This window comes from Lissotriton vulgaris, unplaced genomic scaffold, assembly GCF_964263255.1.
Source record: "Lissotriton vulgaris unplaced genomic scaffold, aLisVul1.2 SCAFFOLD_831, whole genome shotgun sequence".
Classification (NCBI taxonomy): Eukaryota; Metazoa; Chordata; class Amphibia; order Caudata; family Salamandridae; genus Lissotriton; species Lissotriton vulgaris.
Genome location: NW_028244772.1, coordinates 69407 through 92767, shown reverse-complemented (window position 1 = coordinate 92767; position 23361 = coordinate 69407). Strand labels below are relative to the sequence as shown.

The following is a 23361-nucleotide window of genomic DNA, read 5'->3' as shown; positions in this document are numbered from 1 at the left end:
TGAGAGCGGAGCCCCTGGAACCTCGTCATGACTGATTGTAGTCCTACTTGCCCCTGTATCAATCAGAAACTTTCTGTCTTTCCCTAATACTTGACTGTGTACATAGGGACCCTCTTGATCTACAGGTATCTCGATGAGAGGCAAGCCAACCTCCCTCTCTAGGCTGTTTCATGAAAGAGGCTGATATTCTGGATACTCGGACTGTGCGTACTGGTACATCTGCTGTGTAACGTGTTGTGTTGCAGCGATAGGCTGCGGTGTTGTAACTGTCTGTTGTGCATTCTGTGGTAACTGGGAAGTCTGTGAAACTTGTTCTTGTCTAGGCGGACGTGGTCTTTCTTTAGTCTTACCAGTAGCTATGTTGTGTTTCAGAACTGCACACTCATTTATAAAATGACCTGGCTGTTTACAGTAATTGCAGGTCCCTTTAACGGGAGCTGCAGGATGACTGGCTTGATTCGTACCCCTCTTCTGACTGTCTTGGGGAACAGATTGTGCAACTAATACTTTCATTTTCGTGTCTTTCATACGTCTCCTTTCGTGTTCTTGCTCTTCTCTGATTCTATTCTGGTGATACTGGAGCATCTGGAGCATCTGTGACGGAGTATTAGCTTGCCAGGTACTTTCGACTTTCAGAACTCGATTTTTAACTTGCGGGCTTGAATTCTCGACTAGTTTAGTAACAAAAAGATGAGGGTATGACTCGCTACTTGTTTTCAAACCACTGTTAATAATAAAACATTTCTCGAATCTAGAATAAAAATCACTAGTATCTTCGTCTTGTTTCTGTTTGCAGGCTGAGATAGCATCCCAGTCTTCCTTTTTCGTGGCTAGTAATCTTGGCAAAACTTGTATCAATAACTCGGGCAATTCTTTACATTTATCCCCAAGACCGGTACCGGGTACACGTGTGTTATCTTCAGCTTCTAGAGCTGTCCAATCTATCTTTTTCTCTCCCACCTCCCACTCTTTTTCTTTGAGTTTCTCATATATGCCCGCAGGCAACAGGACCTTTAACATTTTAATGATATCAGGATATGTGTATTCTCCCATACGGAGCATGTCTTTTAATTCACGGTGGAACCCTGCTGGATCTTTGTCGTGACAGGGAATTAACTTTTTCATTTCTAAGAGTTCCATCTTTGTAATGGGGGTGTAAACGAATACTCGTTCTAGATCACCACCCGTTGTCCTAACTGGGTGTACTTCTCGTAACGGATTCTGTCTGTCTATATAAAATGATTTACTTTCTGGGGGTGAGACATGAACAAAATGCGGGTTCAGGAACGTTCGATATTTGTGGCGCTGTTCTAGAATGACACTAATTAAATCGGTACCTAGACCTTTCCATCTGTACTGTAGTAACTCGTTCAGAACATCATGCAACGGACCTGGATCAGAGTGCTGTTCCTCATACAGTGTGATGAGGTGCTGGATCATATACATACCCACCAGTCGCTGCTCGGCTGGGGGCAGTTTCAGAAACGTTTGTGCCACTATTTCGTCTGGAAAAGTGGTAGAATCAGTAGTCCATCGGACTGCTGATCGGGCTAGTTCTTGTTCATGCATAGTACTAAGTTCACTATAACCTATTCGTGATTTCAGAATTTTATCGGTAATCTGGAATACTTGTTCTAGAGAACATTGTTCTGGTACTGGAGTAGGAACAGTTTTCTTGTAATCTGGACGTGAATGTCTGTCGGAAAGTCTAGTTCTACCTACATACGCTATTCTGGAGGGATTCTCGTCATCTACCTCTTCAGTAGAAGAGTCATTCTCTTTCTCGGTTGCTTGTGTTGCTTCTCGTTACTCATGTAACTTTATTATTTCTTTACAGATTTTCTTGTACATACTCTCTATACTGTTCTGTGTCTTGTGTCTTCCCTCGGCTATATGGTCACTCCACTTGGTCAGGACTTTCATTTCTTCTGGATCTTTTTCTGGATAATCTTGTTCTCTTATTAAACAATTAATTAAAAACTTTAAAAGCATAAGCTGAATCTCGACTTTTCTTTGAACCATGACGTCGCCAATACTTTCTGGATCTCTTCCTGTACGGATAAAACGATATATTCTGTCTAAATATTCCTTCATATTGGGCAGGGTGTCCAAGTACTCGGTCACCCGTCTTACACGTAATGAATACAGGACCATATCATCATCGCCTGGGACTGAATCGTAACGGCATTCGGTAAGTGCTCGCTTGATATCTGCAACTGAATGAAATTTGGGTGAACGCTGTAACGCTAGCTCATGTAGCGTCATACGTCTGTGTTGAGGCGGGGTACGAGGAGAACCTCCCCCGCGGCCCCTTGACTAGAATCGTCGGTGTGTACTGTACGGGCTGGGAGAGTGACTGATGTGGTCGGTACATGTACTGTAGGCTGGACCGGGGGTACCGTAACAGGTGCTACAACGGGTGCCCCGGTGGCTGGAGGGACAGGAATTACATTATTTACAGGAGCAGGCGGGACAGGATTTGCATATTCTGGGACTGTATCGTCCAAGTAGGACGAGAGAAAAATATCAGCTGCGGTCGGTTTATGACGTAGCTTAGTCGGAACTAGTGGTGGCGGGAAATTACTGGATGCCTCCGGGGTTGCTTTTGGCAAGCCCTCGGCAAGAAGAGGATACATACCCTTAACAAGGGCATTTCTCTGTCTGTCTGACTGTTCTGTTTTAACTCGTTCACCTATTTCGATTAATTCCCTTTCTTGGGCTTTCTCTAAGGATTCTCTACTTAATTCTATTTTTCTGAATTCTTTTTCGGTTCTTTTATGAGATTCTTTGCGCCATAACTCGATGGCATCTTTCTGGGACTGTCTGGCTTTCTTTTTCCATAATGCTTCTTCTACTCGCATGATGCACTCGGCATCCCATGTGCCTGATACAGGCCATCTATATTTCTCTTCGAGATGTCTGGTATAATCAGACCATAAATCTAGATATATTATGGCACTTAAGCCATGCTTGTGATACATAAAATGACCTGGACTGTCCCTAGGCGGGACAGGGACTGCTTCCTCGAGCAGCCCTTTTCTGGTTTTTAACTGACGTAATTTAGAGAACAGAGGCATACTTTAGGCTGGATCTGAACACAATACAATACACGATAAACACAATAATAACTTGAAAAAACAAATCATTCATACCACGACATTGAAAACACATGGAATAACATTCAAGATAACAGTTCGGACAGAATATTACCTGGAACACTGAGAACAGAACACATGAATTTCTCGAGAAACGGAACTTACTAGAGTTACTAGATGCACTGCTAAAACAGTACGAAACTTACCGGTCTCATAAAGAGACACGTCAGGACCCGCATCCACCTAGGTGGACACTTCGTGTTGGATTTGCGTACCCAAACCCACGGACCAGAGACAAATGAATTGACCCTGTCTAGATACTACCCCAGCAACGGTACTCACCGGGCAGCAAGAACGGAAGGCCTCGGACTGGACTGGACTGCTACGACGACGGACGACGAACTTCGGACTTCAGTTACAGGTGGGCCTCCGGATACCTCGGACCTTGTACTCTCGGCTTGGGCTCTGGTCGGGACTCGCCGCGTTCCTCCACCGCCTCGTCTGGATGCTGGACCGCAACCTCCGTCTCCTCCGTGGGCCTGAGGGATACTTGAAGCAGAAATATCTGCACGTGCACGGTATGGTTCCGTCACGGCTGCAGAGGATCAGGGGGCCTGCGTGGCTTCTCCGGCGCGTGGGGAAAGGGCAAGTCCCTGTTCGGGCCACATTATGTGGTAAATAAATAATTAATTACCGGATCTATTTTTGACTGGATACAATATAAACAGATACCTCGAATCTTGTCTCTTATTTATTGAGCTATCTTGAGTCACAGGCTTTAATCAGGCATAAAGGACTGGAACAGGACAGCCTGCATGGGAATAGGATGGCAGCTGCCGGGGGCAGGGGAATAGTGGAATAATGGAGAAAACATAACAGTGCACAACATATATATACTAAAACAATTGCATTATATTCAATACAGTAGGCGTAGCAGTGGGCGTGTCTTGTAGCAGTCGCGAAAGATAAGGTAGAAAGTGGGTGTAACAAGAGGCGTGTACATAGACATGTGGTATGAACGTCACAGAAGTGTCATGAATGGGGGGGAAACATGGAGGGGGCTACCTGACGAGCTGGGACCTCTGACCTAGTGGTGCGCGCAAACGGGCAATGACGTATTACCAGGGAGAACTGGGGGCTATGACTTCTGCACTAGAAGAGGAGACTAAAGTCTGCGGAATCAGAGCGACATGTACCTAACCATATCTGGTATCTGATGTTTAGAGAACATGTTGATAGAATCCAAAAGTTATCAGGGCAAAGGCTACTTGACACTAAGGCTGGTGCATACATTATTCTACATATATTGTGTGTGCGAGGAATATTCTATGAATATTAATACAGTATTTCTCTAACATGGAGACAGAGAGGCTAGACTATGACTGAAACTATTGATGCGATTCAGTAGCTTAGGAATGCAGAGAGGGAGAGCTGGACTGATAACTAGAAGCATAACATACTCTTGGCAGACTGGCAGGCAGAGCCAGGCCGAGCCGGGCACTGTGAGGCAGGAAGTAAGTGAAGGGTCAGGGATGCAGGTGGGGGCTGTATCGCTCCTCGGAGTGGGTTCAGGAGACAGGAGCTGAATCTGGTGTCCGGGCCCTTTTGAGGCCTAGAAACGGGGACTTTTACTGAATTAACGTGCACACTGTAAAACGTGGCAACATAGGTTTACATAGACCTGATATTCGTTGCTTTCACGAGACCTGGAAACTGGCATACTAGAGTTGGACACAACTATAATTGCGTCTTTAATCGATCATAGGGGGATACATATGCATATTAATCATGCACATATAACTTAGGATGTGGAACACGTAGGGACACAGAACATGGCAAAATTTACTTTTCCACACTAGGAAGAGATAGTTTGGGTGGAATACCGGTAAAACCGCAACTAATTGAAAGTCCTGAAAAGGTATTTATTAAAAATAATTTAAACACTCAAAAAAAGAGCTGGGATGGAAATAAACAATCCAATCCTAAAGAAAAAAGATTCCAATCCAGAGGAAGGTCTCCTCGGCGGAGAGAAAGATCTCCGAACCAAGGACGCAGGTCTCACAAGAGGGAGCCCTCTGGGGAAAAAATACAACCTTAGAAATAGGGATAATATAAAAAAACCTGATAGATATCAAGAAATTGATACACGTCCCTCTCATTCTTTTCAGACTTCCTCGCAGAAATCGGAAAGAAGAGGACGATCAGAACACAGGGAAGAGCACGTCAAGTCCAAAGACAAGGAGCCTGCTCATCAAAATAAAAAATTACAATTTCCAAAAAAGAAGGTAGCCAGTATTAAAGTAATCAACAATGCCGAGAATACTGAGGACACAGCTGAAAAACGGAGAATGGGCTCAGACAATGCTAGACAGCACAGCAGAAGTGAGCATAGCTCGCAAAGTCCTTATGAATCATCTGGAGACAGTGGACACGAATGAATACATTCAAGTGGAAACTGCAGATACCAGAGTTAGCAAACCCCATAAAATATATGAAATAACATTACGTATAGAGGGGGATAAGACTAGGAAAATAAGGGGTCTATTTTGGGATAATCTCTCCAAGGGCTATGACATCCTTCTAGCTGAAAAAGACTGGTCACCAGAGTTTGTCAGGGAGTGCCCTCATGGCGAAGAAATAATTATGTCTGCCTTCTCAAATCATATTCCAATACATAAAAAATATACACTTGCAAGAAAGTGGGCAGTAGCTCAAGCTCCTGCTTTATATAAAAATCATGCGGGATGGGATGAGGACTCTCCTCCTCACAAAATCCAGTTAAAATCACAACCTACTGCACAGAGGCAGTACCCAATTAAGCAAGAAGCTAAAAAACAGGTAAAAGAGATCTTAGATCAACTTGAATACCAGGGGGTGATTGAAACTTGCACCTCACAAATGAACAACCCTTTGTTTCCTGTCTCCAAACCAGACAATTCATATCGTCTAGTTTTGGACTACAGACACCTTAACTCATGTTGCAAAACATTTGCAGTACAAAACTTGCATAGTGCTGCACTAATGAATAACATAGTGCGCAAAAAGTACAAAACAACGTTAGACTTCTCTAATGGATTCTTTTGTCAGAATATAGCACCAGAGAGCAGATATTTGACCGCGTTGTCAATAAATGGCGCGCAAAAAAATTTCTGTCGTTTGCCCCAGGGGTTCAAGAACAGCCCAGGATTATTCTCAGCGAGAGTAACAGAGTTACTACAAACCTATGATGATGAGGCATTATCTTATGTCGACGACATCTATCTAACAGATGACGACTTGGATACTCACTTGAAGAGAGTGAACACCATAAACTTGGGTTCGCAGCAGAGGGTTACAAATTCAACTTTAAAAAGTCAAGAATTGCCCATCTAACAGTCCTGTTTTTAGGATATGAACTATCAAGTGAAGGCAAAAGCCTGGCTGACAATTTCCTAGAGAAATGTGCTGTAATCCAAGCGCCTAGAACACTAAAAAACCTACAATCAATTCTAGGCTTCCTGAATTTCGGAAGAACTTACATTATAAATTACGCAGAAAGGGTCAAACCCCTTTATGATCTAATAAAACCAGATTTTAAAAGAAACAATTGGACTCAAAAACACACAGAAATTTTGAGATCTTTACAAACAGACATGTTAATTAAAACAAAATTACAAACACGTGACAACACACGCAACCTTGTGATTCGAGTCATCCCAGGAAGATGCGGATTCACATACCTGACCTCTAATGAGGGAGAAAGGGTACCAATTGCATACAAATCACACTTGTACACAAAAGCTGAAATGAAATTCAGCCCAACGGAAAAAATTCTAACCGCGGTACAGACTGCTGTAGCAAAAGAAAGAGCCTTAGCACAAGGTAAATGAATAATCATCGTAACACCGATACCAGCCCTGGAGGCGGTAACGAAGGCTAGCATTCCGAATGCTAAAGCACTCCATCCAAGATGGATACAATGGGCTAATTCTCTTGCAGCAACAGACGTGGTATACGAATTTGATCCCAACCTGAAAACACAAGAATTTCTCCAATATGAATTCGAATGTCCTCTGCCAACCGAAATTTTACCTCTAGAACATTACGGCTGTATAATATATACAGACGGATCAGCACAACCCGCAGTAGGGGGTAAACAAGCTTACAGTGCTGCGTGCGCGATCGTTAAAGGTCGCTGGCACGAAGGAAAATTTAAACCACTGGTCACTAAAACGCAATCTCTAGGAGATTGCACAGCTCAAAGAGCAGAACTACGAGCATTCAAAATGGCGCTTGAAAATACCGATCGAGAATTCCCCACACTCATAGTGTGTGATTCGTATTACTGCGTCCAGTCTTATAATGAATACTTGCAGATCTGGGTTCAAAACGGCTTTAAAGATGCAAAAGGAGGCACAATCAAGCATAAAATTCTTTGGGAACAAGTAGTTCTTTTGCAAAAATAACTACAAAAGACTCACGTGATCCATACACTGAGTCATCAACGTGATGGCGTTCACGTTGCAGGGAATTAATTGGCTGATGAGGCCGCGAAGGCAGCTGTACAAACGGCTTCCGTAGCTGCCATCACCCGGTCAAAAACAAAAATAGACAGCGAAATATTACAGGCTGTCAGCGCTACAGTAAAAAAAGCGATAGAAACACTCCCGAAAGGCTTTCCAGTAAAGTACTCATACATAACTGATGCAAATAATGTTCCGTTTGCTCGAATCCCTGGAGTGGGGGATAGGGCAATTCCAAACATGGAACATAGGTTAGGACTCATCATAGCGGCACACGAAGGGCTTGCTTCTGTACATGCTGGCGTTTCAGCCACAGTATCATTATTAAAGCAGAGATACTGGTGGCCTCAAATGAGAAGACAGACAAGGAACTATGTTCTAGAATGTGAAATATGTCAAAGAATGAAGGTATCAACAGTGAGACGACCAGCGCAGACGCCCCTTCTAATCTCAGACAAACCATTAGCCTGTGTTTATCTGGACCACTGTGGTCCCTTACAAAGGGATGGTAACTATAAATATATCTTGGTCGCAGTGGATTCATGTACGAGATTCATATGGATGTGGCCCCAGCGACCGGCTGACGCCAGAACTGTTATAAAAGATTTGCGAGTCTTTATCGGCACATACGCAATTGGCATGCTACATTCTGACCAGGGTCCTGCTTTTAGCTCTCGGGCTTATAAGGAGGCCATGACCAGCATGGGCATTGCATTGCGGTACTCTTGTCCATTTCATCCTGAGGGAAACGGAATCATAGAAAGAAAAAAACGTGACATAAAGCAATCTATAACAGCAAAGGTATTAGGTTCAGGAGCTGGGTGGGTCAAACATCTAATAAGTGTCCAACGTAGTCTAAATAACCTGCCAAGAGATTCTCTGAGAGGATTCAGTCCGTACGAACTATTGTTTGGGACTAGAATGATGATCCAAGATCTTGATAGTCAGACTTCAGTGGTTAAAGACAAAAGCTTTGATATCAAAGATCGTTTGGCTATTTTGCAGGACTTAAATGAAACAAGGAAAGACCTGAGCAACATAAAGTTGAAACAACAGCCAACAACCACTGAAGAAAAACCACCTGTCCCAGCAAGGCCTGTCTGGATTCCAAAAGTCAGGGAGCTAGTCAGAGAGAAGATCGCGGTAAAGAAGGAATTTGGGCCTTCTTACAGAAAAGCAGTTCCTGTCCTGTCTGTCAACGGGACAAGATCAGTAGTACTACCGCCCCTTGCTGGTAAAAAGGAGAACAGAGTTGTATCCATCGACCTGGTAAAACCACAATCATGTGGCCGATAACAAATAGTAGGCCAAGTGGACTCCCAAGAAGTAGCAGAACACCAACGTTTGCTACAAATACAGAGGTTCAAACTGAGAGACTGATAACATTCGAAAACTCTACAGTAAATCAACAAGGACTATGCAACAAAGCAATGGAACTTAAACCTCTAAAAACCCAAATAAAAACATTTAGTCGAGACACACCAACCTACGATGAAGTAACAAATGAAACTTCTAGAACAAGAAGTAATCCAGAAGCAATTGGAACAATTGACAGAACGGCATCCGGCTACTTCATCAACTTCGATGATTTCTCTGAAGATCTGAGTGAATCTAAGAAACAGCCATCAACAAAAACTTTTAAAGATAAAACTAAGGAACTTTTTCAACAGCTGAAAGAAACCTATCTGATTTCTCCATGGATTGAATTTTGGGTGGCCTTAGGTGCATTTGTCCTCATACTTTGGTTCATCATGGTACTATGCTTGGGACATTTCATTGAGGGAAAATATGCTAAAATGGACACAGCAAGCCAGAAAATCAACTTGGTCCTTAAACCACACACATCTTCACACGTCGAGAAAAGAGAACTTTCTTCAGTCAACCTTACAGCCAACCCTATCCCCGGCGGGGTAGCATGGGACAATACTGATTATGAAATCTTAGGGTCCGGTTGAAATCCTGAAGTATCTACACCAATTTAAGATCTCATTGAGTGACTTTGTAAAACCAAGCACATTTGCTGATGATTGGGACTTTGAAAGTATTAATGATATGATGTCTGATCTTGTGATGTCTGCTAAATTTACAGAACATGATTATTTGCAGGGTTCGTCTATCTATGATGAGATGTTCTGCTACAACCACTATGGTAACCATTATCTACATAAATCTGCACAACCTAGAAATGTTTTAAATTATAACCAATGGGAACATTGTGCTACTCCTCCAAAAGGTAGCTCGAAAACATTTTATGATAAATATTCATACTTTTCAGGGTTTAACACAAGTAATGCAGAAACATTGTATTTCAAATTGTCAAATAAGACAGGTACAAAGACCATGCTTACAAACACAAAATTGATATATTCTGATTCATTTTTTGAGCAAATGAATACATTTGGTTTTGATTTTTGGAACAATATCCCAGAACAAATTATATTTTTGAATGACACTATTCAACAAACTACCTGTCTTGGCTTAGCCAAAATCAAAGATTTAAACAAACCGTCTATTCCAAAGCCAACAGTGAATAGTAATAGCTCTATAGATGTTGAGATAGACGTAAACCATATATTAAACCAAAACAGAACACATCCTGAATGGAAACAATGGTTGATCTGGCCCACAGATACAAATAACTGTCAAGACAGATTCCTGAACAAAATACAGGGGTTCACATTGACCAGGCCAGACCCTAGATATTCCCAAAGACAACATCCAGGGATAATAACCACTTACAGTGTGGGCAAGCTCTGCCTTCAATGGCTACAAACATCCACACTGGCAGAAATTAAGCAACACCTAACTTTACTTACAGAAGGTGCTGACTTGCTTGATTTCATCATGGGACCACGCAAACAGCGTCAAAAACATTTCATAGCGGCCTCTATATATGCAGCTTATAACGAAGCCTGGAAAGAAGCTCAAATTGAGACAGCAGAGAAAATACGGGAAATTGACCGTATTAATTTGGAAAAATCGCTTTCTGTTGTGGACAATGGGTTAATGACTCTGTCTTCCAGAATATATTCTTTGGACAGCATTGTGTCTTCAGCAATCGATATAATATCGCAAAACTTACTGTTGTTACAACACGGTCAGTCCCAATTGCGTTCTATTGTACAGCTTGGCTGGACGTTACAAAACCTGCGTTCAGGCTATGTGCCTTGGCGTTTAATCAACACAACGTCATTATTTAATATCTTTAACCTTACTGATAAACAAATCAGTATGGCGCAGAAGGGTGCTGATTATACAATCCTGAGCATTGAAAAACTCGAAAGATTACCATTGACAATGTCAGAACGACCTGTCATTGAATGGATAATACATGGGATAATAAATATTCCGATATCTACTTTCAGGTTTCAGTACTGCCAAAAATATATACAGGCAGGCCAGTATGAAAGGTTGGGTAAAGGGTACATTAAGTCAACATGGAACTTACCCTATACACATGCTTGTGTCAGTAATAAAGGCCAGAAAGTGTTTCTTAGTGGCAATAATTGCGCGAGGTCATTAAGCGGTACACTTCTGTGTCAGGGTATTAGTTTGCATGGAGCCTGTGAAGGGACCTCAAATAACCTTTCATGTCACCAGCTAGGCACACCTGCAACACAAATAGAACCATTTTTTAGGAGACTTTCGAACGGGAGTTACATTCTAATAGTAGATCGCAGATGTTGTAGTTTGCTGCCCGGAAAACCTTATCTCATAACTGTGACTACGAAGGTCATGTGCTGTGAACGGGTATTGTTCCCCAGCGATTCCCCAGACAGGGAGGCAAGGTTATGGCCCAACTTGAAAATTGCTTCTATTCGAATTGATACTTTAAGCAGAATGAAGACAGTGCTCCTACAGACGCCGACCAGGCTAACGTCATCAAAAGAAACGTATGATCTCCAAGTTGCAAGGACAACGGCAGAGATTCATTCATTGTTATCAACTAATTCCCCCATACATTTCGCAGAATTACTGAACGAAATCTTAAACATTTCTGATACCAGTGGTGTCTCAAGTGTATTTAAGACAGTGTTTTCGGGAGCCTTAACCCCATTCAAAGCCATCCTGGGTATTTTTCCAGACTTTGTCCATTCCATCTTTGGCGGACTTCCTCTCCTTTTGGGACTGGTGGCAGGCATCCTATTTTTGATCCTGTTATTTCGCTATGGCAAACCATGTCACAGACAAAACACCTGCGACAAGGGAAGAAACGATTCTAGCCATTGGCTACCGGGACCGCATAACTAGAGTCCTTGGACTAGCACGGCTACGGGACTTGAACATGACTTGGTTTCTTTCATTTAGACCAATGTGGCAACGTTGTGTTATGCCTGTATTAAGGTGCTTGCTATGCGGCGAAGAATGCATGTTGGACACCTGTTTGACACTACAATCGGATGTGCCATTGGACGCAGAAACCTTGTTGGGTCCGGTAACGGCTCATGCATTGTGCTGCCCCCAGCGGCTACCTATCCTGATGACGGCATTCGTGGAGACTTCACCACTACGATTGAGGGGTAGTGAAGTACAAGATGAAAGCAGCATCGATCAGGTTCGACCTTCTGTCAGCTATGCTGATCAAACCATCAATGAAGGCAATCATGCTCATGAATGCATGGTAACAACTTTTTCCGAGTTAATGGAACTTTCGCAAGAAGCAGTTGACAGTTTTTTCGAAAGTCTAAATGATATGATGTTTTCACCAGAACAGAAAGAATGACTTTGAGCAAACTAGCACACGGCGTTCCCCACACCCTGAATTTGTCCTTCAACTTTGAAAATAAAGCGATATGGAAATTTTACTCACCATTCTTTTCAGACAGCGGGAACCCTTTTCAAATCCAATAATATTTACAAATTTTTTTGGAACACTTATCTTCTGCTTAAGGTAGAACTATTCTTAGAAAACTAACTTTCTATTCTTAGGTACTCTAGAGACATTAGCTACCCTGTAGCATGTTCATAAGTATGTTATATTTTGTGATGGAATGGTCTCGAATTTTTTCTTCTGTATTAAGAGCCATTTCATGTGTAAATTTCGCATTTTTTATTCATGCTGATTTATAATATGTGTTATATGTTTAGCATTATTATACTGCTTGAGTGCATATAGTACATGTAATTGTGTTTCGTATATTTCATAATTCCAAATTTCAGAATGCATATGAATGTATTTTGGGGTGGTACGGTATACACGAACACTACTAGTTTTTTTACTATGCCTAGATTTGTAAATATGGCCATAGTCTACGTGGAGTGGGTGTGATGTATTTCTATAGGTACTGTATCGATCCCCCTACTCCTGACCCTGGTTTGGTTAATAATTAACTAGCAGCCATCCAACGGTGCAAAAACCGCTATCTGATTGAGCCACACCACAGGACAGAAGCGCGTTATATGATTAGGTCATAACGCATGCCATCTAATTAGGCAAGCACTATTCCTCCAGCCCCTGATAAGGCATACGGAGTTCTCAAAACAAATCAAACCTACCGCGACCTGGGATTTTCCCGTAGCCATTGTTTTGATTTCACCGAGAACTTCAGTAAAGAATGTGCGAACGAACCCGTTCGTATGACATCCTTATTGACGTATATATGTCCATCCTTACGTCAATCTCGGCACCTTTCAGGTATAAATATTACCGACATTGCCTTAAGCAAACACACGCGGTGGTGACGAGATTGGAGCAGCGAGACTTGCCGAGGAGCCCAGCAGAGAGCGAAGCCCACAGGCGCTGCCCCGCCTTCCTGACGCGCTGAGAGAGAGACGCTGCCTTTCTCCTGCCGAGAAATCCAGCTCCGGCGTTTCCAAGCAGCCCTCGCAGGCAGCTGGAATATCGAGACCTGGGATACGAGATACCAGCCCTCCACCATTCTAGAACTCAGGTACAGAACTGAATAACCCCTTACAGAGAATTCTTGAGTCAGTCCCTTGGCAAAACAAACTTAACTTAAACTGTTACTTATCTACTCCCGCCCACGTATTAGGCTTAGGTCAGGTACACTGGGGTAGGCGTGGTTAGAAGCACCAGTTGAGTACGATTAGCCAATGTATATATGTATGTATCTATTTTATCCATTTTAAAACATCATATGGCTTAGAAACCATATCAATGCTTTTACAGTATTACTTTATAATTCTGCTTTTACTATATGGACTTTACTTAACTCTAAGTATTACAATAGTAGCGATCCATTTCTCTTGTACGAGAAAAGAGACTGATCAATAAATACCATCTTTTATTGAACACGCCCGTCTCTTCCTTTTCTCTACAATCTGGTGAAACTAAGAATGCACGTACTGACTGAGTAACATAAGTTGTCTTTTGTTTTCACACGACTCTAGAGATACACTCTTGATTAGGGGAGAGCAAAGTTGTCATGTTCTATGGTTTTCAGAAACTAAATCCCTTCTTGTCTATCCAGGGAGGTTAAAACCCTCCTTGCCTATTCGAGAAAGTTTCTAGTGAACTCTGAGCTAGCTGGCAAACACAAAACTTTAAGTCTAATATCGTCAGTAGGAGACCTAGTTAACCTCTGCCCTAGGTCTATACTATTGAAGGTATTATTCCAATGCGCAGAGCCTATTGGGATAATAGGAACTACACTACAATCTTTCACTCCCTCCCTTCCATCCCTCCCTCCCACCAGGTCTGGAACAGAGTGTTACCTTCCCACCTATCCCTTCCGTCCCTCTATCCCTCACTCCCTCCCTTCCATCCCTCCCTCCCTCCCTTCCTTCTATCCCTCCCTCCCTCCCTTCCATCCCTCCCTCCCTCCCACCAGGTCTGGAACAGAGTGTTACCTTCCCACCTATCCCTTCCGTCCCTCTATCCCTCACTCCCTCCCTTCCATCCATCCCTCCCTCCCTACCACCAGGTCTGGAACAGAGTGTTACCTTCCCAACTATCCCTTCCGTCCCTCTATCCCTCACCATATATATATATATCAAGTGTGAGGAGGTGTCTGAGATCTTAGTGTTTTCAGGGCGATTGGGGCGCTATTTAGCTATTTAAAGCACTGCTCCTATGCTCCAAGCTATGGGTCCCCCACGTCTAATCCCAGTGCTCGGAAACTGAGGGCTGCAAGACGGGTAGCACAGGGGGGCATGGGAGTCTATTGGAGGCAGTAGCAGGTGGGGAGGTTGGTGCACCTCACCTCTCCGCAAGTATAATTAGAGAGGCCCTACAGCCCCATGTCACCTCTCCACCAGGCCCAGGGTTCTGCCATATGCCTCAGTGATCCGGAACACATCCAGGTCCCAGGCATGTAGTTTAGGTGGAGCAACTACATTTGAGGTTCATGGACTGAGAGTGTGAACGCCTGCTGGACTCTGGGGAGGGTGGGCATGTCATGAAGGCAGCCACATCCTCATATCTGGCTCCTGACATGACCAGGCCTCCCCGTACTGTGCTTGTTTCCGCTTACTGAAACGCCTTATTTTTGTAGTGCTTAACTTGAGCCGGTATCCGTCAGCACCGGCAGTTATGTCAGTCTGGCACATGGTGGTGCTCTTTGCCTAATTTAACAATGAGCACAACAACAGTAGCTTATTAATTTCATATTCATTCAAAATGACTGATGCCTGCCACACAAGCACTTCTCATAGCTTTTGGAGCCTGGAATAATCTGAATTGTCACACTTGTAGGAGTGCGATGGTTAGTAGTTGTGTTGGTACTATCATTGGCAGCGTCAATGTGTGATGCCTGCTGCAGTGACCTCCTGATGAGGGCCGAGGCACTTATTTTTTACAAATTAAACCCTGCATTTCTGCCATCTGCACTGCCCAGACATCACGTTGAGAGGTCAATGTCGAGCACAGCTGTGTACCTGTACGACACACGGCCATCGTGGCTACCGTCCTTGCCACGCTCCCTGTCCTTGCCACGCTCCCTTTCCTAGCCACGCTCCCTGGCGATGACGCTTGATTTTGTTTCTTGACCAGTGTTTCTAGGGGGAGGGTGACAAATGTGACTGTGGTTGGTTTTGTAATAATAGGTAAGGTTATACTTGCTGAGAGTTATCGTATAGGCCTGCTTATCATACTGGGGTAAAGTTCTGTAAGGCTTTAAGCTTTTGTTCATCTGAAGGTTTACACACTATTTACTAAATGGTACTTTTTACTCTTTTTATGGGTATGGATCACTTTCTCAAATTTTGGGGAGTCCAGATTATGGCAGTATATTTTGCTTCACCCTCCTGTTTGACAGCAAACGTTGAGTTGCAGCTTGATCTGTTCTCTCCAGATTTGTATACCAGGTTTGTTCCTGCCAATCTCCGCCTTTTCGAGCTGTATTTTGCTTCACATGATATCAAATGTCCATTCACTTTTTTCTTGGCCCCCGCTTGACAAATCTTCCCGAGACTTTCAGGGAATGAATTTTACATCGATGCTTATATTACCAACATGACTTATTTTTCTTCTGCTAATTGCGAAATAGGTATTTACATATATTTTCACTGTTAGTTTTTAATAGCTGATAATACGTTTAATACTGGTGACTGAATTTGATTGTAATGTTAACCTCTACTGTGATGATGCACTTATTTAGCGCTTACTATCCCTGACCAGGCGTCAAATCGCTTTTTCAGTGAGTAGCATGCTACTCCAGAACCCAGAAATGATTAGTGGTGAATTTAGTATAGTGAAATGTGAAAGTGATTTGAGTGGTGGATATGTTAGTCAGTTATTTCGATTCAGAAGGTTGGCGAAGGGACGGAAGAGGGAAAAAGGTTTACAATAATATAACACTTGTTACCCCATATGGGGTGTTGCAGTGTTCTTTTGGCGAGTAGCACGCTACTCCAGAAACTATAAAGGATTAGTGGATAATTAGTATAGTAAAATATGAAAGTAATTTAAGTGGTGGATATTAGTCAGTTATTTTGATTGAGGAGAATAGCTGAGAGATAGAAGAGGGAAAAAGGTTTGCATTTATATAGTCCTTGCAGCCCCTGATGGAGTTGTAAAGCATTTCTTTTAACAAGTATAGGTTAGAATTGTGTGGAGGGAGCCTAGAGGCATTTTAGAGTTCTTAGAGTGCTGGTAGAGTGTTGTTCTTGGGCCACCTGTGAAAGGGGATGGCGTTGTTTGGGTATCTGATGGCATATTCACAGGTAAAGACAGTCTCAAGGTAAGTCATGCACCACACTAATTAACCAGCTCATTTCTCCAACTGTCATCTACCTATAGTGGCCTAAACAGCCTTGGTGCTCTCTCTGTGTCTTTTACTCACTATTATCTTTTGCAGTTTTCCACTCTTAGTCGCTCATTAGAAATTCAGTTTTTGGCCCGACTCCTTATTATGTGTTTGTGAACCTTGGTATTTGACTCACACACACCCCTACATATACAGAAGCATATCTGGCAGTCATGCGCTCTCCTCCCTCCTAAAGCCAGGGATGAGCTCCCCCTGTGCATCAGAGTCACCACCTCCGTGCTTGAATTCCACTAGAAAGTGAAGACCTGGCTCTTGATCTAGCACCTACTCTGGCCTAAATATTTCCTGGTTCAGCTCCAGAATACCCTTCTGGGATAACATGACATGACATGGATATCTGACATCATGCACAGGCCTCTAGCTGCATGGCTTGTTTGATGAACCTCCAGCAAGCATTGGCCTCTTGGTATCATGTTGTCAGGGGGATGGTCAGATCGGTAGTTATTCTAGAAGCAGCGTCCTGTTCTGTGACTATCTTTTGATCTCAGCTTGGATAAACAATGAGCTTAGCCTTGCGTGACCTTGCGGACAGTGCAGAGTGAATGGAACTGCTATACCCTGCATAATAAATAGCAGTCTAACTTATCAGAAAAGGATACAGAGAAGCATACTGTCTTGTCTGACAAGTGTGTGGATATAAACCAGTGGAAAATCAGTCGCGTTTGATTTGGGGGTGAGCTAGGGTGACCAATGTCTTTTTGGAAGTGATTTTATTGCCCTTGGTTTAGCTCTACATGGTTTCACTAACTGTGTTCTGCATGAGAGTTTCTGATAGAATGCTCTGCCTCTGAAATTGCTACTTTCAATCCAACTCTGTATAGTAAATGGGCAAATAAATGGATGGGTGTGATTTGGGGATGTGTGACTTTTAGTACTTAATCATTAAATTATGTTTTTTCTTCACAAGGTGGAAACCGTACTCACGAGAACACTGTGATGAAGGTGAAGAAGATGAACAATCACGTCACGCTGGAAAGACTGTTGGATGTTGCCAAAGAAACATCATTCAGGTAAGTCGGTGACTAGAAGGTATACCAAATCTGTGGACCTCCCGGGAAGCATCTTGGTATGCGCTCTAGGAATCCGGATCTAGTTCTAACTCTTACAATAAGAGGAGCATAGGGTCAGGTTATAGACATTTCCTTTTTTCCTTCCTAGGTGGACCAGGAACTTCAACAATAGTCAAGTACACGTTTAGCTTAGGGACAGCTTGTAAGTTTATGGCAGCTTGCCTTGAGCTAATGCCCTCACTGAGGTGCGTTTGCTGCCAGCAGAGCCACAGCACCCCTTTGTACAGTTGGTTCAAGGTAACCTGCCTCTCGTTTTGTATCTCCTCACTTTGCCATGAATGTTTAGAACAGGCACAGGTTGTAGGCACACTCTCTCTCTTTTTCCCATTCTAGGTGGACCAGAACTTCGACAACTATCCACAACACATGTTTAGCCTAGGGACAGCTGTAGGTACATGCTTTGCCGCTTGCCTTGAGCTAATGCCCTCACTGAGGTGCGTTTGCTGCCAGCAAAGCCACAGCACCCCTTTGTACAGTTGGTTCAAGGTAACCTGCCTCTCGTTTTGTATCTCCTCACTTTGCCATGAATGTTTAGAACAGGGACAGGTTGTAGGCACACTCTCTCTCTTTTTCCCATTCTAGGTGGACCAGAACTTCGACAACTATCCACAACACATGTTTAGCCTAGGGACAGCTGTAGGTACATGCTTTGCCGCTTGCCTTGAGCTAATGCCCTCACTGAGGTGCGTTTGCTGCCAGCAAAGCCACAGCACCCCTTTGTACAGTTGGTTCAAGGTAACCTGCCTCTCGTTTTGTATCTCCTCACTTTGCCATGAATGTTTAGAACAGGGACAGGTTGTAGGCACACTCTCTCTCTTTTCCCCCTTCTAGGTGGACCAGAACTTCAACAACCATCACCTACAAGGGTTTAGCCTAGGGACAGCTTGTAGGTACATGCTTTGCCGCTTGCCTTGAGCTAATGCCCTCACTGAGGTGCGTTTGCTGCCAGCAAAGCCACAGCACCCCTTTGTACAGTTGGTTCAAGGTAACCTGCCTCTCGTTTTGTATCTCCTCACTTTGCCTTGAATGTTTAGAACAGGGACAGGTTGTAGGCACACTCTCTCTCTTTTCCCCCTTCTAGGTGGACCAGAACTTCAACAACCATCACCTACAAGGGTTTAGCCTAGGGACAGCTTGTAGGTACATGCTTTGCAGCTTGCCTTGAGCTAATGCCCTCACTGAGGTGCGTTTGCTGCCAGCAGAGCCACAGCACCCCTTTGTACAGTTGGTTCAAGGTAACCTGCCTCTCGTTTTGTATCTCCTCACTTTGCCATGAATGTTTAGAACAGGGACAGGTTGTAGGCACACTCTCTCTCTTTTTCCCCTTCTAGGTGGACCAGAACTTCAACAACCATCACCTACAAGGGTTTAGCCTAGGGACAGCTTGTAGGTACATGCTTTGCAGCTTTCCTTGAGCTAATGCCCGCACTGAGGTGCGTTTACTGCCAGCAAAGCCACAGCACTGCTTTTGACAGTTGGTTCAAGGTAACCTCGCTCTTGTTTTGTCTCCCCTGGCTCTGCCAAGAATGTTATTTTTTAACATATCTTTATTGCCATTTTACAATATACATTGCAATCATATATTCAAAGCACTTTACAAGGATTTAATTAATCACCTTACAGTTATCCCCAGTATGAGATATGACCACACATGCAACCCCGGCTGGTGATACCATAGGGTTTCCACATGTGTCCATGGGATACTATTTCTGCCTGTCTGACGTATTCATCCAGATGTTAGTCATTTATTCTCCCTGTGCGTAAAATACCTCTAAGGGAGTTTCCAGGATACCAGGAAACTGTATAATATGTTTTGCCATTTTGCAGTGCTCCACATGTGTCTAAGATAGGAACTATTGCAGTGGCCATTCAACAAAACAAAGGGTAAACTTATAACAACAAACAATCCTAACAGTGTTAATTCTGGGCCGTATAGTGCGTTCTCAGCTTTTTGTCGTAGAAATCGCTCACAACACTCCAGGACCACAGACAACAGAATCTCCTGCCATAGGAGGTCAGCCTTTCAAGCCAGAAGCTTCTCTAGTAATGCTTCTTTAGGAGTAAATCTACCCGCCAGGCAAGTTTCCTCCCAGAAGGAACCAGCTGTCCACTGTGCTACCCACTGTAGATTGTCGGACAAATAATATCATTCGAAGTCAGGGGCTCCCAAGCCTCCATCAATGGGAGAGCATCGAAGAGTCTCCATTGGCAACCTGTGTTGACCACCGTCCCACACCGGCTCTCAAGAAATGCTGCCAGGCCATGCTGGTCTAGCAAGTCTGGTCTTTCCAATGGAGACTGGGAATGCCTAGAGCCACACTGCTTGCAGATAAGGAGATTGGTTGCAGGTCCCAAGTTTTGGGGGTTAGCACAAGCACAGGGGGGGGGAGCTTCAAACAGAACTAAACATACACCACTAGGGGCACAGGGGTGGCCATGTGCAGGGTGCCAATTAAGTGCCAGGCGCCCAATGCTTCTCAATGGAGTTTCTTCTTTTGATAAAAAGTCTGCAGGCGTGGCACCGGAGGATGCCGTCAAGAGACCAATGATAGCAGACGTAAGTAGAGGTGTAAGGGGTCATAGGGGCAGGAAGAATCCAGCCGTAATGCATTAATGACATTGAAAGACTTAGAAAAGTGTTATTAGAGGTCAAAGGTCAAGAGACATGATCCCCAACACCAATTAAAATAATGAAAATGAAAGTATTTAATGAAAGACAATTACAATAATGCAACACTAGTAACAAATGATCCAAGGGTTGTGCAATAACAACCTTGATGCACCTAAACATGTATAATTAGAGGTCAAAGGTCAAAAAGCATAACCTCCTCCAACACAGTAACTAAGGAGGATGTAGGTACTCATCTTAACAATTCCAATAATGCCTCAATTGTAACAAATGATCTAACAGTAATGGATTAATGACTATGAAACACTTGGATCAGTGGAAATAGAGGTCAAAGGTCAAACTACATGACCCCCTCCCACCAATTTAATGAAAAAAAATGTAAGTACTTATCATTACAAATCAAACACTGCAACACTTGTAAACACTGGTCTCACCATAATGGAATAAACACCTATAAACACCAACACCAACAAAAAGGGAAAATAGAGGTCTCGTGGCTATGTGCAGATGACTGGCGGTCTCGTGGCTATGTGCGGAGGACTGGCGGTCTCATGCACGGAGGACTGGCGGTCTCGGGGCTATGTGCGGAGGACTGGTGGTCTCGGGGCTATGTGCGGAGGATTGGCGGTTTCGGGGCTATGTGCTGAGGACTGGCGGTCTTGGGGCTATGTGCGGAGGACTGGCGGTCTCATGCGCGGAGGACTGGCGGTCTCGGGGCTATGTGCAGAGGACTGGCGGTCTCGGGGCTATGTGCGGAGGACTGGTGGTCTCGGGGCTATGTGCGGAGGACTGGCGGTCTCGGGGCTATGTGCGGAGGACTGGCGGTGTCCTGCACGGAGGACTGGCGGTGTCATGCACGGAGGCCTGGCGGTGTCATGCACGGAGGCCTGGTGGTGTAATGCACGGAGGCCTGGCGGTGTAATGCACGGAGGCCTGGCGGTGTCATGCACGGAGGCCTGGCGATGTCATGCACAGAGGACTGGCGGTGTCATGCACGGAGGACTGGCGGTGTCATGCACGGAGGACTGGCGGTGTCATGCACAGAGGACTGGCGGTGTCATGCACGGAGGCCTGGCGGTGTCATGCAGCATGGAGACCTGGCGGTGTCATGCAGCACGGAGGCCTGGCGGTGTCATGCAGCACGGAGGCCTGGCGGTGTCATGCAGCACGGAGGCCTGGCGGTGTCATGCAGCACGGAGGCCTGGCGGTGTCATGCAGCACGGAGGCCTGGCGGTGTCATGCACGGAGGCCTGGCGGTGTCATGCAGCACGGTGGCCTGGCGGTGTCATGCACGGAGGCCTGGCGGTGTCATGCACGGAGGCCTGGCGGTGTCATGCACGGAGGCCTGGCGGTGTCATGCAGCACGGAGGCCTGGCGGTGTCATGCAGCACGGAGGCCTGGCGGTGTCATGCATGGAGGCCTGGCGGTGTCATGCAGCACGGAGGCCTGGCGGTGTCATGCAGCATGGAGGCCTGGCGGTGTCATGCAGCACGGAGGCCTGGCGGTGTCATGCACGGAGGCCTGGCAGTGTCATGCACGGAGGCCTGGCGGTGTCATACAGCACGGAGGCCTGGCGGTGTCATGCAGCACGGAGGCCTGGCGGTGTCATGCAGCATGGAGGCCTGGCGGTGTCATGCACGGAGGCCAGGCGGTGTCATGCAGCACGGAGGCCTGGCGGTGTCATGCAGCACGGAGGCCTGGCGGTGTCATGCAGCACGGAGGCCTGGCGGTGTCATGCAGCACGGAGGCCTGGCGGTGTCATGCAGCACAGAGGCCTGGCGGTGTCATGCACAGAGGCCTGGCGGTGTCATGCAGCATGGAGGCCTGGCGGTGTCATGCAGCACGGAGGCCTGGCGGTGTCATGCAGCACGGAGGCCTGGCGGTGTCATGCACGGAGGCCTGGCGGTGTCATGCAGCACGGAGGCCTGGCGGTGTCATGCATGGAGGCCTGGCGGTGTCATGCAGCACGGAGGCCTGGCGGTGTCATGCAGCATGGAGGCCTGGCGGTGTCATGCAGCACGGAGGCCTGGCGGTGTCATGCAGCACGGAGGCCTGGCGGTGTCATGCAGCACGGAGGCCTGGCGGTGTCATGCAGCACGGAGGCCTGGTGGTGTCATGCACGGAGGCCTGGCAGTGTCATGCAGCACGGAGGCCTGGCGGTGTTATGCACTAAGGCCTGGCGGTGTCATGCAGCACGGAGGCCTGGCGGTGTCATGCAGCACGGAGGCCTGGCGGTGTCATGCAGCATGGAGGCCTGGCGGTGTCATGCAGCATGGAGGCCTGGCGGTGTCATGCAGCACGGAGGCCTGGCGGTGTCATGCACGGAGGCCTGGCGGTGTCATGCACAGAGGCCTGGCGGTGTCATGCACGGAGGCCTGGCGGTGTCATGCAGCACGGAGGCCTGGCGGTGTCATGCAGCACGGAGGCCTGGCGGTGTCATGCAGCACGGAGGCCTGGCGGTGTCATGCAGCACGGAGGCCTGGCGGTGTCATGCAGCACGGAGGCCTGGCGGTGTCATGCAGCACGGAGGCCTGGCGGTGTCATGCAGCAACGAGGCCTGGCGGTGTCATGCAGCACGGAGGCCTAGTGGTGTCATGCACGGAGGCCTGGCGGTGTCATGCAGCACGGAGGCCTGGCGGTGTCATGCAGCACGGAGGCCTGGCGGTGTCATGCAGCACGGAGGCCTGGCGGTGTCATGCAGCACGGAGGCCTGGCGGTGTCATGCAGCACGGAGGCCTGGCGGTGTCATGCAGCACGGAGGCCTGGCGGTGTCATGCACGGAGGCCTGGCTGCGTCATGCAGCACGGAGGCCTGGCGGTGTCATGCAGCACGGAGGCC

At 45.8% G+C, this 23361-nt stretch overlaps 2 protein-coding genes and 1 pseudogene across 2 annotated transcripts; 2 read left to right on the top strand and 1 right to left on the bottom strand.

Annotated features, from left to right (window-relative positions):
- Nucleotides 1-168: 168 nt before the first annotated feature.
- On the bottom strand, nucleotides 169-1440 carry LOC147666748 (uncharacterized). The gene has a single exon (XM_086948904.1). It carries the CDS (start codon nucleotides 1438-1440, stop codon nucleotides 169-171), a length of 1272 nt encoding a protein of 423 aa, XP_086805030.1.
- A 5440-nt stretch (nucleotides 1441-6880) lies between these two features.
- Nucleotides 6881-8559, top strand: LOC147666747 (uncharacterized; annotated as a pseudogene).
- A 321-nt stretch (nucleotides 8560-8880) lies between these two features.
- LOC147666746 (uncharacterized) lies at nucleotides 8881-11848 on the top strand. The gene is given in 2 exon segments (XM_086948905.1): nucleotides 8881-9540; nucleotides 9542-11848. Coding segments are annotated over 2 exon segments (2967 nt in total).
- Nucleotides 11849-23361: the final 11513 nt, after the last annotated feature.